This window comes from Narcine bancroftii, chromosome 12, assembly GCF_036971445.1.
Source record: "Narcine bancroftii isolate sNarBan1 chromosome 12, sNarBan1.hap1, whole genome shotgun sequence".
Taxonomy (NCBI): domain Eukaryota; kingdom Metazoa; phylum Chordata; class Chondrichthyes; order Torpediniformes; family Narcinidae; genus Narcine; species Narcine bancroftii.
The window spans coordinates 69,179,496-69,192,416 of record NC_091480.1 but is presented as its reverse complement, the minus strand read 5'-3'; the positions used below and the strand labels follow the sequence as shown (position 1 = coordinate 69,192,416).

General features: G+C 42.3%; 1 protein-coding gene across 1 annotated transcript; it reads left to right on the top strand.

The window, feature by feature from the left end:
* The first annotated feature begins 848 nt into the window (after nt 1-848).
* Nucleotides 849-12,368, top strand: LOC138747476 (insulin-like growth factor-binding protein 5). The gene is made up of 4 exons (XM_069906728.1): nt 849-1,201; nt 2,885-3,081; nt 9,212-9,331; nt 10,794-12,368. Exons 1-4 carry the CDS (start codon nt 871-873, stop codon nt 10,929-10,931), a joined length of 786 nt encoding a protein of 261 aa, XP_069762829.1. The 5' UTR covers nt 849-870; the 3' UTR covers nt 10,932-12,368.
* The last annotated feature ends 553 nt before the right edge of the window (nt 12,369-12,921 follow it).

The window sequence follows — 12,921 nt, the reverse complement described above, 5'->3', positions numbered from 1 at the left end:
CAGAAGAATCAAACTCCTGGAACACCCTATCCAACAGCAATGTGGGAGTACAGGTCCTTTCAATAGCAGTGGTTCCAAAAAAAAGAGGCTGAAAACCCTCAGGAGTAATGAGTAATTATTGCTGGTTATGCTCGCAATTCCTACAACCTAAGAATTAAATAAAAATTTAAAAGAATGTTGTGCATTGTGTAGACATTTTTGAGTAAGAACACAAAGATTAAAAAATTATCAGTAAAATATGAACCTAAAATAACTGCAATATACATGTGCAATAAGTAGGCACTTTCAAATAAAACTGCAAAAAAGTTAAATACAAGAAACATTGGAAACACCTAAAACTTATAACTGAAAACTCCAAGCCAAATAAATATTAAATACCTCTGTCTGAAAATGCCCACATCAACAAGAAGTAACAAGAAATAAATATTTCTGCATGAAAAAAAAACACCTAAACGCATATCTGAAAGTATTTAGCTGGAAGATATACTCCTATTTGAAAACATTAATCTCCATAAAAGCAGAAAATACCTACGAATTGTTCATAAAATACCTACGAATAAAATTCACTTATTTGAAAAGTGTTGAGCAAAAATAATTGTGTAATCCAGAAATGAAAACAAGTTAAAACAAAGTGTGAAAAGTTCATGAGTAAACTTTTTGCATGTACTTGAATGTTAGACCATCCCATTCACAAACCATGCGGCAAGATAGCGGACGCCCTGTCACGTACATATATCGGCCCCCCTCCATATGCTATTTAAATAATTTCTTGCCTATTCAGCTTCTGGGGCCTGCCCTTGCCTGCCTATTTAAAAAGGGGGGGAATAGCAGGCTGAGCAATGTCGAGGAGCGAACAAGCTGCTGCAAACAATGTACGGGATCTACGTCCTGCTCGCCTGGCTCGGACTCTCCAGCCAGCTCCGCGCACTGGCTGCGATGATCGAGTGCGGCCCGTGCAGTGAGGAGGAGATGTCCTCCTGCCACCCCCCCAGGGGCTGCGAGCTGGTGAGAGAGTCCGGCTGCGGCTGCTGCCTGACATGCGCGCTGGCGGAGGGAGCGGCGTGCGGTGTGTACACCGAGAGCTGCGCGTCTGGCCTCAAGTGTGTGCCTCGCGGCGGGGAGAGAGCGCCTCTTCAAGCGCTGCTGCAGGGCAGGGGCATCTGCCGGCGGTCGAAGCGCAGGAACCAGGTCCAACACACGGGTGAGTGGGCACGGTGGAGCAGAGCGAGCCGTAGCTTGATGCCGTGCACGACTTCTTGCCACTTCTGTCGTGCTGGTGTGATTCAGTGAGGCAGTGTAGCCCAGGGATGTGCGGGAACCCTAGACACGAAAGGCTGCAGACTTTAAGACACAAAAGTACTGGAGAAACTCGGCAGGTTGTTTGAGATAATCTGGGAGAGATGAGGCAGTGTTCAAGAAGTGTTTTAAGTTTTGCAAGTAAAACATGGAAGTCTGCAGACACTGTGATTGATGTAAAAACACAACGCTGGAGAAACTCAGCAGGTCAAACGGTGTAGCAAGGCTGAACCAACCTCTTCAGATCCTGTCCCATTGTCAGACCCCGCTGCCATCAGATAGATTCCTGAATGATCAATGAATCACTGACGCTGCCTACCTTCGACTTTCTGTGCACTCGTTTTTTATGTTTGCAAGGTGGTTTGCTCTGTGATGCTCCAAAACAACGCATTTCGTACATGCCAATACATTTTTGATTCTGTATAGCGCCATAAAGTCTTTGTAATGCAGAAGCAGTGGGGTCACGTTGCGAAGTTGCATTTCAATAGGGGAGGAGAAGAATGCAGTAAAACAAGAAAGTCTCTGGTTGTCGAAAATGCAGGAGAAACTCAACGGGTTGCATAGTCTCCAGAGGAGGCGAAGATACAGTCCATAACCAATGGCCTGACTCAGCTGAGCTACCAGAGTCCAGCGGACCTCTTCTCAAGAATGTTTTTTGGGAAAAACGGGGAGGGAAAAAAGTGTTTTTCATTGTGCAAGTGGTCATAATGCTGAAACAAAATTGGAGCTGAAATCTTGCAAAAGTTTTAACGTGTTCAAATCATAATTTCAATTTCCCAAAGACTAGAGTGATCTAAATGTGCAATCGTTAAATTGCTTTAATATTTGTATTGCTATGTTAAAGACAAATTGAACGTTGACCCTTTCCCAATTAAGTAAAAACACAAATGCTGGAGAAACTTAACAAAGATACAGAACTGACATTTCAGGCTTGAGCCCTTCATCAAAGTGCCCATACAGTATCTGCAAACTTTTATGATTTACTTTTTCCCAATTAAGTACTTTTGAAAGTGAAGGCACTTGTTGTATAAAATTTGTAGAAGTTCCATAAACTTAATTGATTGAAGGATAAACGTATGGAGACCAGGGCAAACTCCTTGGTTTGCTTTTGAAATTGTACTATTCAGTTGAGGGAACAGATGGGGCCTCAATTTTGCCATCTTGTCTGAAAGGCAGCACCTCTGGCAGTGCAGCACTCCCTCAACACCATGCTGGGACCTTTGTTTCCTGAAAAGTGGGAGTTGAGCCCATGTCCTTCTGGCTCGGGGATGAGCGAGGAAAAACCTCTGAACTATGGCTCCCATGAACCCCTATCAAAAACAAAAGTTGACTTCACAAATTTCAGGTGAATCCATAAGACCAAATCGACTAAAATGATCCTGGTGACAAGAACGGTTGCTGCAAAAGTTTCTCTTCATTCCCCACACTCGTAGTGAGCGGTATTTATTCTTGCATAAGCTTTGAGGAAGCTAGATGTTGCTAAAGTAGTTTTGACGATTGTGCTTTTAAATCTTGCATTGAGGCAGTGTAATTCTGGGCCCTCTTAATTAACTGATCTATTCCTATTTGGCTATTTGAAATCTTACAGGAAAGTACCTGGACACTGATGAAAAATATTCCATGGGAAAGAGACAAGATGGCAAAATCCATGCAAAGTTGCTTGAAAATCCTACCCATCACTTGAAACCGAAACCTCATCAAGGAAATCACTATTCGACAACGGGAACTGTGACAGCCCCTTCCAAACCTACACCAGTCACCACGCTTCTGCCAGATTCTGAATACGTAAGTGCCACATTTGAGAAAAACAAATTCAGTACACATTTCAGGGATTGTTACACTGAAACGTGGATCCCGACTCAGAATTTGGAGTATAAATAGAAACAAAATACCAGATACATCAAATAGGGGAAGGTGCCTTTGTGTGTTGGGGTGGGGGAACGAGGCAGAATCGGAATTTATTGTCGTGAACGTGTGCACAAAATTCATTTGTTTTGTAGTAGTATCACAGGTGTAAAATTGCTATAAATTACATTTTTAAAATACAAAATCAATAAATTAGTGCCAAAGAAGACAGAGTGAGGCAGTGCCTGGTTCACTGATCACTCAGGAATCTGATGGCGGAGGGGAAGGAGCTGTCCTTGTGCCACTCGGTACTCATCTTCAGGCTCCTGTACCTTTTCCACGATGGTAGCAGAGTGAAGAGGGCACGGCCTGGGCGGTCCTTGAGGATAGAGGCTGCTCTTTTTTAAGACACCACCTCATGTGGATGTCCTCGATAGAGTGAGGTCTGGTGCCTGTGATGTCGCAGGCCAAGTTAACAACCCTCTGGAGTTTATTCTTGTCCTGAGAGTTGGCGCCTCTGTACCAGGCAGCAATGCAACCAGTCGGAATGCTCTTCATGGTACACCCATAGAAGTTGACAAGAGTCTTCGGTGATGTACAGAATCTCCTCAAACGCCTCACAAAGTATAGTGGCTGGGGGGGGGCGGGGGGGGGTGTTCTTAACAATAGAGGCTGCTTTCTTGAGATATTACATCTTGTAGATGGAGAGAAAGCTGATGCCCATGATGGTGCTGGCTGAGTTCACAACTCTCTGTAGCCTTGTAGGCAGGTGAAATTTGAAAGGGATAATAGTGCAAAGCAGATGGGTTTGGTGATTATTGACCAGTAAGGAAACAAGTTGTTGTGAAGAGGATTTACATGGGAATAGCAGAACCAAGTTGTTGAACTCCATGCTACCTGGAAGGACCTGAAATATCAAATTGAAAGAGAATGCTGCTTTCGGGGGGGCAGAGGACACAGTGGGATGGATTATTATTTGAAAAATTGGTCTGGCTTAGAGACTTGTTCCATAAAGTGTGTTCCAAGGATGGCGCCTGAATCACGGAGTCCCTCCAGCTTCTCGTTTGCTCAAGATGCAGTTCCTGTTTCTCCATAAAGCATCTGCCAAGCTTGCGTTTGGGCTTTCCTCAATATAGCAGAGACCATGTTGTGGAGAGTTTACAAAATTGAAAGAAATACAAGTAAATTCACCTACAAAATGTTTTTATTTCTGATTTCCAGCATCTGAAGTATTTTAATCTGTATTTTCTATAAATTGAACCAACTTGGCTCGCAGATTTAAATCATCGAAGACCGCACAGTGCAGCTAATAGGCATGTCCTGGTAATTGTACATCCATTCTTAATGTTTGACTGCATAAAACTAGCAGTACTCGAGATGCGTAAATACACAGCTTTGGCTGTGTATCCTGTCCAAACACCACAGTCTCCGAATGAAATTTCTTCCTTTGCATGTGTGACATCATTCCTGATACTAGGATCTTGCAAAGCACTTAACAGCAATCTATTTCTGTGTACTTCCCTTCAACATATGAAAATGGGCCAAGTTGCTTCACAGAAACACAACTGGATATTTTCAAAGAAGGTACCGTGTGTGTCTTTAGGAATTGGGATTAATGAAAGATGGATGTTAAGGAGCCCCTGAAAAGAGAAAAGAGTTGGGGGAGGTGGAGAGAGGGATGTCGAGAGCTCCAGATCTTTGGCAGTTGAAAACTTGAATGGTAATGTTGGAACAATAAAATGGGTGATCAAAATTAGAGAAACCTAGCTATCTTGGAGGGTGGAAAGAGTGCCGAGGGATTTGAAATTGATGGTGAGAATTTTAGAAATTCAATGTTATTTAAATTGGTATATTGTTTCAGTGATGGTCCAGATTTTTGTATTATTTCTGCTTTATGGAGAGTAGAATATGGAATAAATACAAAGTTTCTATGAAAAAATAAATGACCCATTGTATGAATGTTTTGCAATTACAAGAACTTTTTTTTTGCTGATTGAGTTTTAAATGTAAGCTCTGGTCTGCAAAAGCTGATCTGAGTTTAGCTCACTATTTGGAAGTGAGCGAGTCGACACCAGCTTGCAACCAATTGGTTAAAATAGTTCCTTCAGCTGAAATAATTATTAACATCTGGGATCATGCAACCTTGAGGATTGAATTTCAGTGTTACCTGTTCAGTGAGCAAAATAGAACTGTTCCCTCCTTCCTTCCTGGTTCTGACTGTCTTGCTTATGCCTCATTCTCAGATCTGGGATGTGCACAATAGACGAGTGGCTTTTTGGGAATCATGGTGTCATGGCTGACGGCTTTAGTTAGGCTTCTGCAGGCAGGAGGAAGTAACAGATGCAGGAAGTGTGGTGAGAGAGAAATGAGCACACTTCCATGTTATCGTGAAACAATTTTAATTTGTGCCTTCTGTGATCTTGCCCAACTTTGCTCTGCTTTGGCTCACTGCTGCAATTGCTCTGATCTACATTTTTTTCTTGTCTCTATTCTTGACTCCAACTCACTGCTGTTTGACCTCTCGTTCCACTCTCCACAGACGTGAGGTCATCCAAGCTCCGCTGCCTATTTCTGAATGCACACCAAATCCCATTCAGATATCACTCGTGCTCATTGGCTTAATTAGCTGAGTGAAGCAATGCATCTATTTAAAAATTCTCATCTTCGTTTGCAAATGTGGCCTTATCAGTCTCTGTTTACATATGAATTAGGAGGATGAAATGGGCCACTCAGCCCCACAAGCCAGCACCCCCATACAAATAAATAATTGGCAAATCTGATTGTGATGTCAGTTCTGCAAACCTGCCAAGCCCCAGAAAAATCTTCTTAAATAATCTAACCCTGAGTTGTACTTTCTGTACCCTTTGAGGAGGAGAAAAGACTCGTTATCTTTGGGGAGAAAATTCCATCTTGTCTGTCTTGAATGTAATCCCTGCCAGCATGACAATTTGGAGATCTCTATATTTCTCCAACTCTGGTCTCTTGCTTCTTCCACAGTCTAATTTGTTAAAACAATGTCTTGAGCTACTGAGACCCTAAGCCCCAGAATCTCAGCTTCTTCACCACATTTATCCTTTATTAAAAACTTCCCTCAATGACCAAGTTTTTGGTTATCTGTCATCATATTTTCCACTATGGTATGAAATTGTGCTTAATAATGTTTCTATGAAGGGTTCTAGGAAGCTGTTCAACATGCTGCAAGGTTGTATTAAAAAAAGTGTGCAAAATCATGATGGGAATAGATTGGGTGAACACAGAATCTTTTCACCAGGGTAGGGGACCAGAGGGCATGGGTTTAAGGGGAGGAGGGGAGTGATTTTAATAGGAACCTGAGGGGTGACTTTTTGTGCGGTGGTTGAGTGGAATGGGCTGCTGGAGAAGATGGTTGAGGCAGGTGCCATTGTGGGGTTTAAGAAACCTTTCACTGGACATGTGGATAGGAAGGGCTTGGAGGGATATGGGGCAAATGCAGACAGGTGGGACATTTTTGATTGATGTGGGCAAGTTGGGCCAAAGGGCCTCTTTACACTCTAAAGCAATTTCCAACAAGCAAATATCATTAATCTTGAATACTGTGGTAGTTGGTATTTGATCAGGTTCAGAAGCACTTAAAGATAAGTGGTCAACAAATTCTGTGAACTTGAATTACTTTAAAAGAATTGTCTCCACAGCAACTCTTGACTCCAATCTGCTTGCAGTTGCTCATGATCAACCCTGATGTTCCTGTTCTCTGTGAGTGAGATTTAAGAGGTGGAGTCGAGGGCTAATGCCACTGAAGGCCAAAAATGGCTCTTTTTGGGACAGGTGCTTTCCCAAAAGGGACACCCTGGCACCTGTAGTGACAAGCAATACTAGACCTGCATATGAAGCATCATATGGATGGCATTGAGGGAATGGAAGATCCATGGCAGATTCTAGAAAAGTATTGGATTTGTGCTCGTTTCTGACAGACTTCTGAATGAAGATGTATTGCTTTATGATAGCATTTAAGATCTTCATTAGAACAGATGTTTTTAAGGCCAATTGAGAAGCACTTTTCATGAATTTAATACTTTTTGTTTTATAAAAAAAAAATGGTACCACTTTCCTCCACATAGTGTAACAGTTATATAATCATTTACGGAGTAGGAACGGTCCGCACTGGTTCACTAGAACAACTCCACTAGCTCAAGCCTCCCGCTCACCGCCAATAACCCTCCAACCATCTCACATCCATGTACATATCCAACCTTCTGTTAAGTGACAGAAGGGACCCTGACTCAACTATCTCATTCGGAAGTTCATTCCATTCTGCCACCACTCGCTGAGTGAAAAAGCATCCTCTAATAGTTCTCCTAAAGTGTTGCCCCCTTACCCTTAACTCATGCCCTCTTGTTCCAACCTCCCCTGCCCTCAGGGGAAAGAGTCTGTTTATGTCTCGTCTATCTATTCCTTTCATAATTTTAAATACCTCTATCAAATCCCCTCTCAGTTGTCTACGTTCCAATGAATAAAGTCCCAGTCTCCTTAATTTCTCCCTGTAATCCAGATGCTGTAAGCCAGGCAATATCCTTGTAAACCTTCTCTGCACCCTCTCCACCTTACCTATATCCTTTCTATAATTTGGAGACCAGAACTGAGCACAGTACTCCAAACCTGGCCTCACCAATGTCTTAAACAGCTGCATCATCACCTCCCAGCTCCTATACTCAATACAATGATTTATGAAGGCCAGCATATCATATGCCTTTTTAACCACCCTGTCTACATGGGAATCCACCTTCAGTGAACTCTGTACCATAACCGCCAGGTCCCTTTGCTCCTCTGCGTGCCTCAATGCTCTCCCCTTAACTGTATATGTCCTATTCTGGTTATTTTTACCGAAATGCAACACCTCACACTTGTCTACATTGAATTCCATTTGCCATCTTTCAGCCCACTCATCCAAACAAACCAAATCCAAGAAAATCTACCTCACTATCCACCACTCCCCCTATTTTCGTATCATCCGCATATTTGCTTACCCAGTAAACCACACCTTCCTCTAAATCATTAATATAAATGATAAACAACAAGGGACTCAGCACTGATCTCTGAGGCACCCCACTTGTCACAGGGGTTCCAACCTGACAGACAGTTGTCCACCATGACTCTGCTGTCTATTTCCCAGCCACCTCTGAACCCATGTCACAATCTCTCTACTAATTCCTAGTGACTGAACCTTCCTTATTAACCTTCCATGCGGAACCTTACCAAAAGCCTTACTAAAATCCAAATAGATCATCCACCTTTTTTGTCACTTCCTCAAAAAACTCAACAAGGTCCGTCAAACATTACTTTCCTTTTACAAACCCATGGTAGGTGCCCCTAATCAATCCCTGCCTATCCAGATATGCATGTATACTATCTCGAAGAATACCCTCCATAACCTTCCCCACCACCGAAGTCACTGGGACCAGTGATTGGGACTGGGGTTCGAATCTTGCACTGTCTGTCAGGAGTTTGTACGTTCTCCCCATGTCTGCGTGGGTTTTCCCAGGGTCTCAGGTTTCCTCCCATCGTTCAAAAACCTACTAGGGGGTGTAGGTTAGTGGGGTGTAATTGGACAGCACAGGCTTGTAGGGCCAAATTGGCCTGTTACTGTGCTGTATGTCTAAATTAAAAAAAATAAAAATTCCTCTGAATATTTAAAATAGTTTATCCTATTGTAGTCACCTGATTGACGTATGATTATGTAATCATGTGTGATGTTGGGTCCAGCTCTGGGCTTCAGTCTGATTGCTGTGAGCTCCAGATAGCTGGAGTTGAGTGAGAGTTGGAGTATGGGAGGGTGTGTATGAAGAGAGTTAGGATTTGATGCAAAAAGCTTTGGATTGATCTTTCACTCGCCCTTTCACTCCCCTGATTTTTCAATGTTGTCCAATACACAAATGTGCAGGAGAAACTCGGGAGGTTACGCAGCATTCATAGGCCCAAAACATCGACTGCCTAGTTTCTCCAGCATGTTTATGGACTGCACTCAACTGCAGCAGTGGCAGACTTAATTGTTTAACCAACTTTGAACATTGTCCAATCATTGATCTCTACTCAGGGCCCATGTCGGAGGGAATTGGAATTGATCCTGCAGGATCTGAAGCCAGAATTTTTCCGCAGTCCAGAAGACATCTACATCCCAAACTGTGATAAGAATGGTTACTACCGGAGCAAACAGGTAAACATCAAACCCAGCCACAGTAGTAATTCTATTATTTGTGATTACAAAATGCTGTTCCCACCAAACCAGTGGTTCTCAACCTTTTTCTTTCCACTCACTTCCTACTTTAAGTAATCCTTACACCATCAGTGCTCTGTGATTAGTAAGGAATTGCCTAAGGTGGGATATGAGTGGGAAAGGAAGGTTGAGAATCACTGTTAGACCCAATTGTTACTGAAATCTTTTGGTTGAGAAAAATGGTCATTGGCCCATTTCCTTTGGAGTTCTGAAACTGTGCACATAACGAGTCAATGAGGGACAATTAAAATGGTGGTTTTCTAACTTTCTTCCCACCCACATCCTACCTTAAGGAATCCCTTACTAATCACAGAGCACCGATGGCATAGGGATTACTTAAAGAGGGATGTGAGTGGAAAGAGAAAGGTTAAGAATGTCTGCTCCCAACAGTCACATCCAAAGAAAAATGGAGTGAAAGAAGAGAAGAAATTGACATCAACTTTTTTTTTTAAACAGTCTGACATTTTAAATTTAAAGCACAGTAGAAGCTGATTCCAGCCACTTAAACACCCAAATTAACCTACAACCCTGTACGTTTTGGAGGGTGGGAAGCAACTGGAGCACCCAGAGGAAACACACGTATAAACTCCTTACGGACAGCACGGGATTCAAGTCCCAGTTGCTGGCACTGTAACCGTGTTGCATTAACCACTACACTAACCATGCCATCTTTGATGTGAAATCTTGATATTGTTTAATTCCCCCTTCCCACTGAGACCACTTGTAATCGCTCCTCTGTCCTTGGGGATAATTAGTTAACCTGACTAAAGACTGTGGGGTGCATTGCTCTGTGCTAGATGAAGAATGAGGTGGGATCCTGACAAATGCAGAAATCTGTACTTGCTACTGACTAATATTTTAAAGTTGCTGGTGACCTTTTTTTCCCAAAAAAAGCTGTGTTTTACTGTTGTTAATGCAACAGCCAGGGATGGCAGGTGGGATGGAATGCCTGTGGTAATCACAGGGCCACAATTCTCCTTTCTGAAATGGGGAAGAAGAAACTAGATGGGATCCTGGTGCCCAATGGCTTGGGACTGCAACAGTTGTACAAACATAATTTCTCTCTTTGTTTAAGACACTAGCTGATTTATAAAAGCCATTTGATTAATTTGACCAGCTGGTCTTCTTTCAGAAGGTATGTTTATGTCTGGATGACAATAAAAGCTCCCAATGGATTAGTTGGAAGAAAAAAAGTTATCCAGTGTCCTGTCAAAAATGTATCCAACATTAAATGAAAATTCTGTATAAAGTTACTGTTTTGGGGAATTGGCTGTGCACCAGTTTGTTGCAGGCAGTGACTACATTTCAAAAGTACTTCCGACTAAAATTATGGGCTATTTGGAGAATGAAAGATGGTATAGATGTGTGCATTTTTCCTTTAACGATGTTTGATCTTTTGCAGTGTAAACCATCGAAGGGCAGAAAACGTGGTCACTGCTGGTGTGTGGATAAATATGGTCACTCGCTTGCTGGGCTACTGAGCAGGAAAAGCTCTGTGTCCTGTTCCCAAGCCGCATCTTCTGAAGAGGTTGGATATTAGTTTGTGCAGGGCAATCCTGCCTGAAGTTTCTGAAGAGAAGATTAAATTAGAAACCGGATGTCTCCAATCAATCTGTAGGTCAACTCTAGAAAGTGTTTGCAGGCTCTTTTGGAGTTGCAACTGATGGAAGTAGTTTAGTTTAAAGATTAGAAAATGTGCAACAATTGCTCTGAAAGTCTTCTGAAATATGACCTTGATTCTAATTCTGAGTTGTTCCAAACATGGGACCAAATTCTTTAACCAGACTTCTTCAGTGTCCAGTCCCTGTCATTATCCACCAGCATGGCTTCTGTGCTCCATAGCTTGATCATTTCTTTCTCCCAGTACCAGCCTTGAGCTGGTGCTACAGGAGGTCCTCTTGAAGATTTTTCTGGTAGAAAACAAAAGTTTAAATTTGAAATTGCCATTTCCCAAGCTGAAGCAGTCCATCCAGAAAGCAGTGGAGAGCTTCTCTTGGTAAAATGGTAAGCAAAGGCGCCAGCTGATTTGGCACTGAGCCACAGGGATCAGACAGATCTCAGGCTTGCTCTCTGGTCAGTGGTGTGTTCGTTCCCATCCATTGGCCCCTGCTGGAGAAAGTACCATACACATTTGTGGTGGTTCAGTTCATCTGTGTTTGTTGACTCGCTCTGCAGTGAGTCATGTGAGGTAGCACCGTATCCCAGTATGGATGAACGAATGCCTTCAGGAGAGGAGAAAAGAGCTTTGGTGTAGCAGTCACATTCCTGAATCAGTAATCCAGGGACCTAAACAAATTGAACAAAGCACTGAGGAATCTGGGCAGGTATCCCCATCTACCAGCATGTGGTTTCAATGTAACTTTTGAGATTGGAGAGCATGAACCTTTTTGTTCATGTCATTTCGCAAAAGGTTTGGGTGAAGCAAAAGAAAGCCTTTTGGCAAACAAACCTGTTTTAGCCTCGATTTACTTTTATTGCTTTTTTACATAATTGGTATCCAGAAGAATTAGCACAGACTGCATTTGGAAATTACGATCGTTGAACATGCATTGGTTGTTTTTCTTGCTTTACCATCTCCACTGGTGCAGCAATGCTTTTTAAACAAATAAGGTTACTCCTGCTCTTCAAGTTTAATATTTTGAAATTGTTTAATTTAATATTCTGTTTAAAATCTCCCTGTTAACAGGTTCAGGATCATTCTTCTGAATGCACTGTTCTTGATGTGTTTCTCTGCGTCTAGTTTAGTGTGAACACAAAATCCATGCAATTTTATATCACTTTACAGAACTTGATAAACACGATGTATTTTTTTTACTGGGAATGTGATGCACCTAAATATTTAAAGTCCATGAACAGAAGTAATGAAATAGTATATTGTAATGTTTCTAATATCAATAAATGCTTCTTTGTGATAAATTTGGTGTTGCTTTGAAAGTTGGGGATTGCTCTTGTTTTATTTAATAAAATCATTTAACAAGTTGGTCTCTATTTCGTGTTCCTTATCTGGGGGCATGACTGTGCTTGATCTAATGATAGTTAATGGGTCAGAGTGCAAAGATCAGGGAAAGGCCAAGAGAGACTGGCAGCAGGAATCCATGCTTTCAGAACAAAAGGGAGCAAATGGTGAAGGGGAAGAAAGGGAGTGGAGTAGCACCCTTGCTGGTGAAAAGTAACAGTCCCACTAAATGATGCAATACCGAACAAAGCCACTTTCCCCATGGTGGTGGTGCTGGCCCTACTCCTTTCAGTGAAATTATGGTTGATGCTGTCTCATGTGTGCAGATGGGCATAATCTCCATCTTCAGCATGGTCAACCACCGTTGCGTCTACTTGGTTGTGTAGCCCTGGCCCTTTTGGATTGTAAGTGCCAAAGGTTTGCAGCTCATTGTGAAGAGTTCTCCTCATTCTGAAATGGCTGACTCCTTATCCTGAGACTGTGTTTATCCCTTTTTCTAAACCAGTGCTTCTCAACCTTTTTCTTTTCACTCACATACCCCTTTAAGTAATCCCTGTGCCATAAGTGCTCTGTG

Excerpts from the sequence above, each read along its gene's own strand:
- LOC138747476 (XM_069906728.1), top strand. The coding sequence starts at position 871 with ATGTACGGGATCTACGTCCTGCTCGCCTGGCTCGGACTCTCCAGCCAG. Across the intron at positions 1,202-2,884 it reads GAACCAGGTCCAACACACGG|GAAAGTACCTGGACACTGAT; the intron begins GTGAGTGGGCAC and ends GAAATCTTACAG. Across the intron at positions 9,332-10,793 it reads GTTACTACCGGAGCAAACAG|TGTAAACCATCGAAGGGCAG; the intron begins GTAAACATCAAA and ends GATCTTTTGCAG.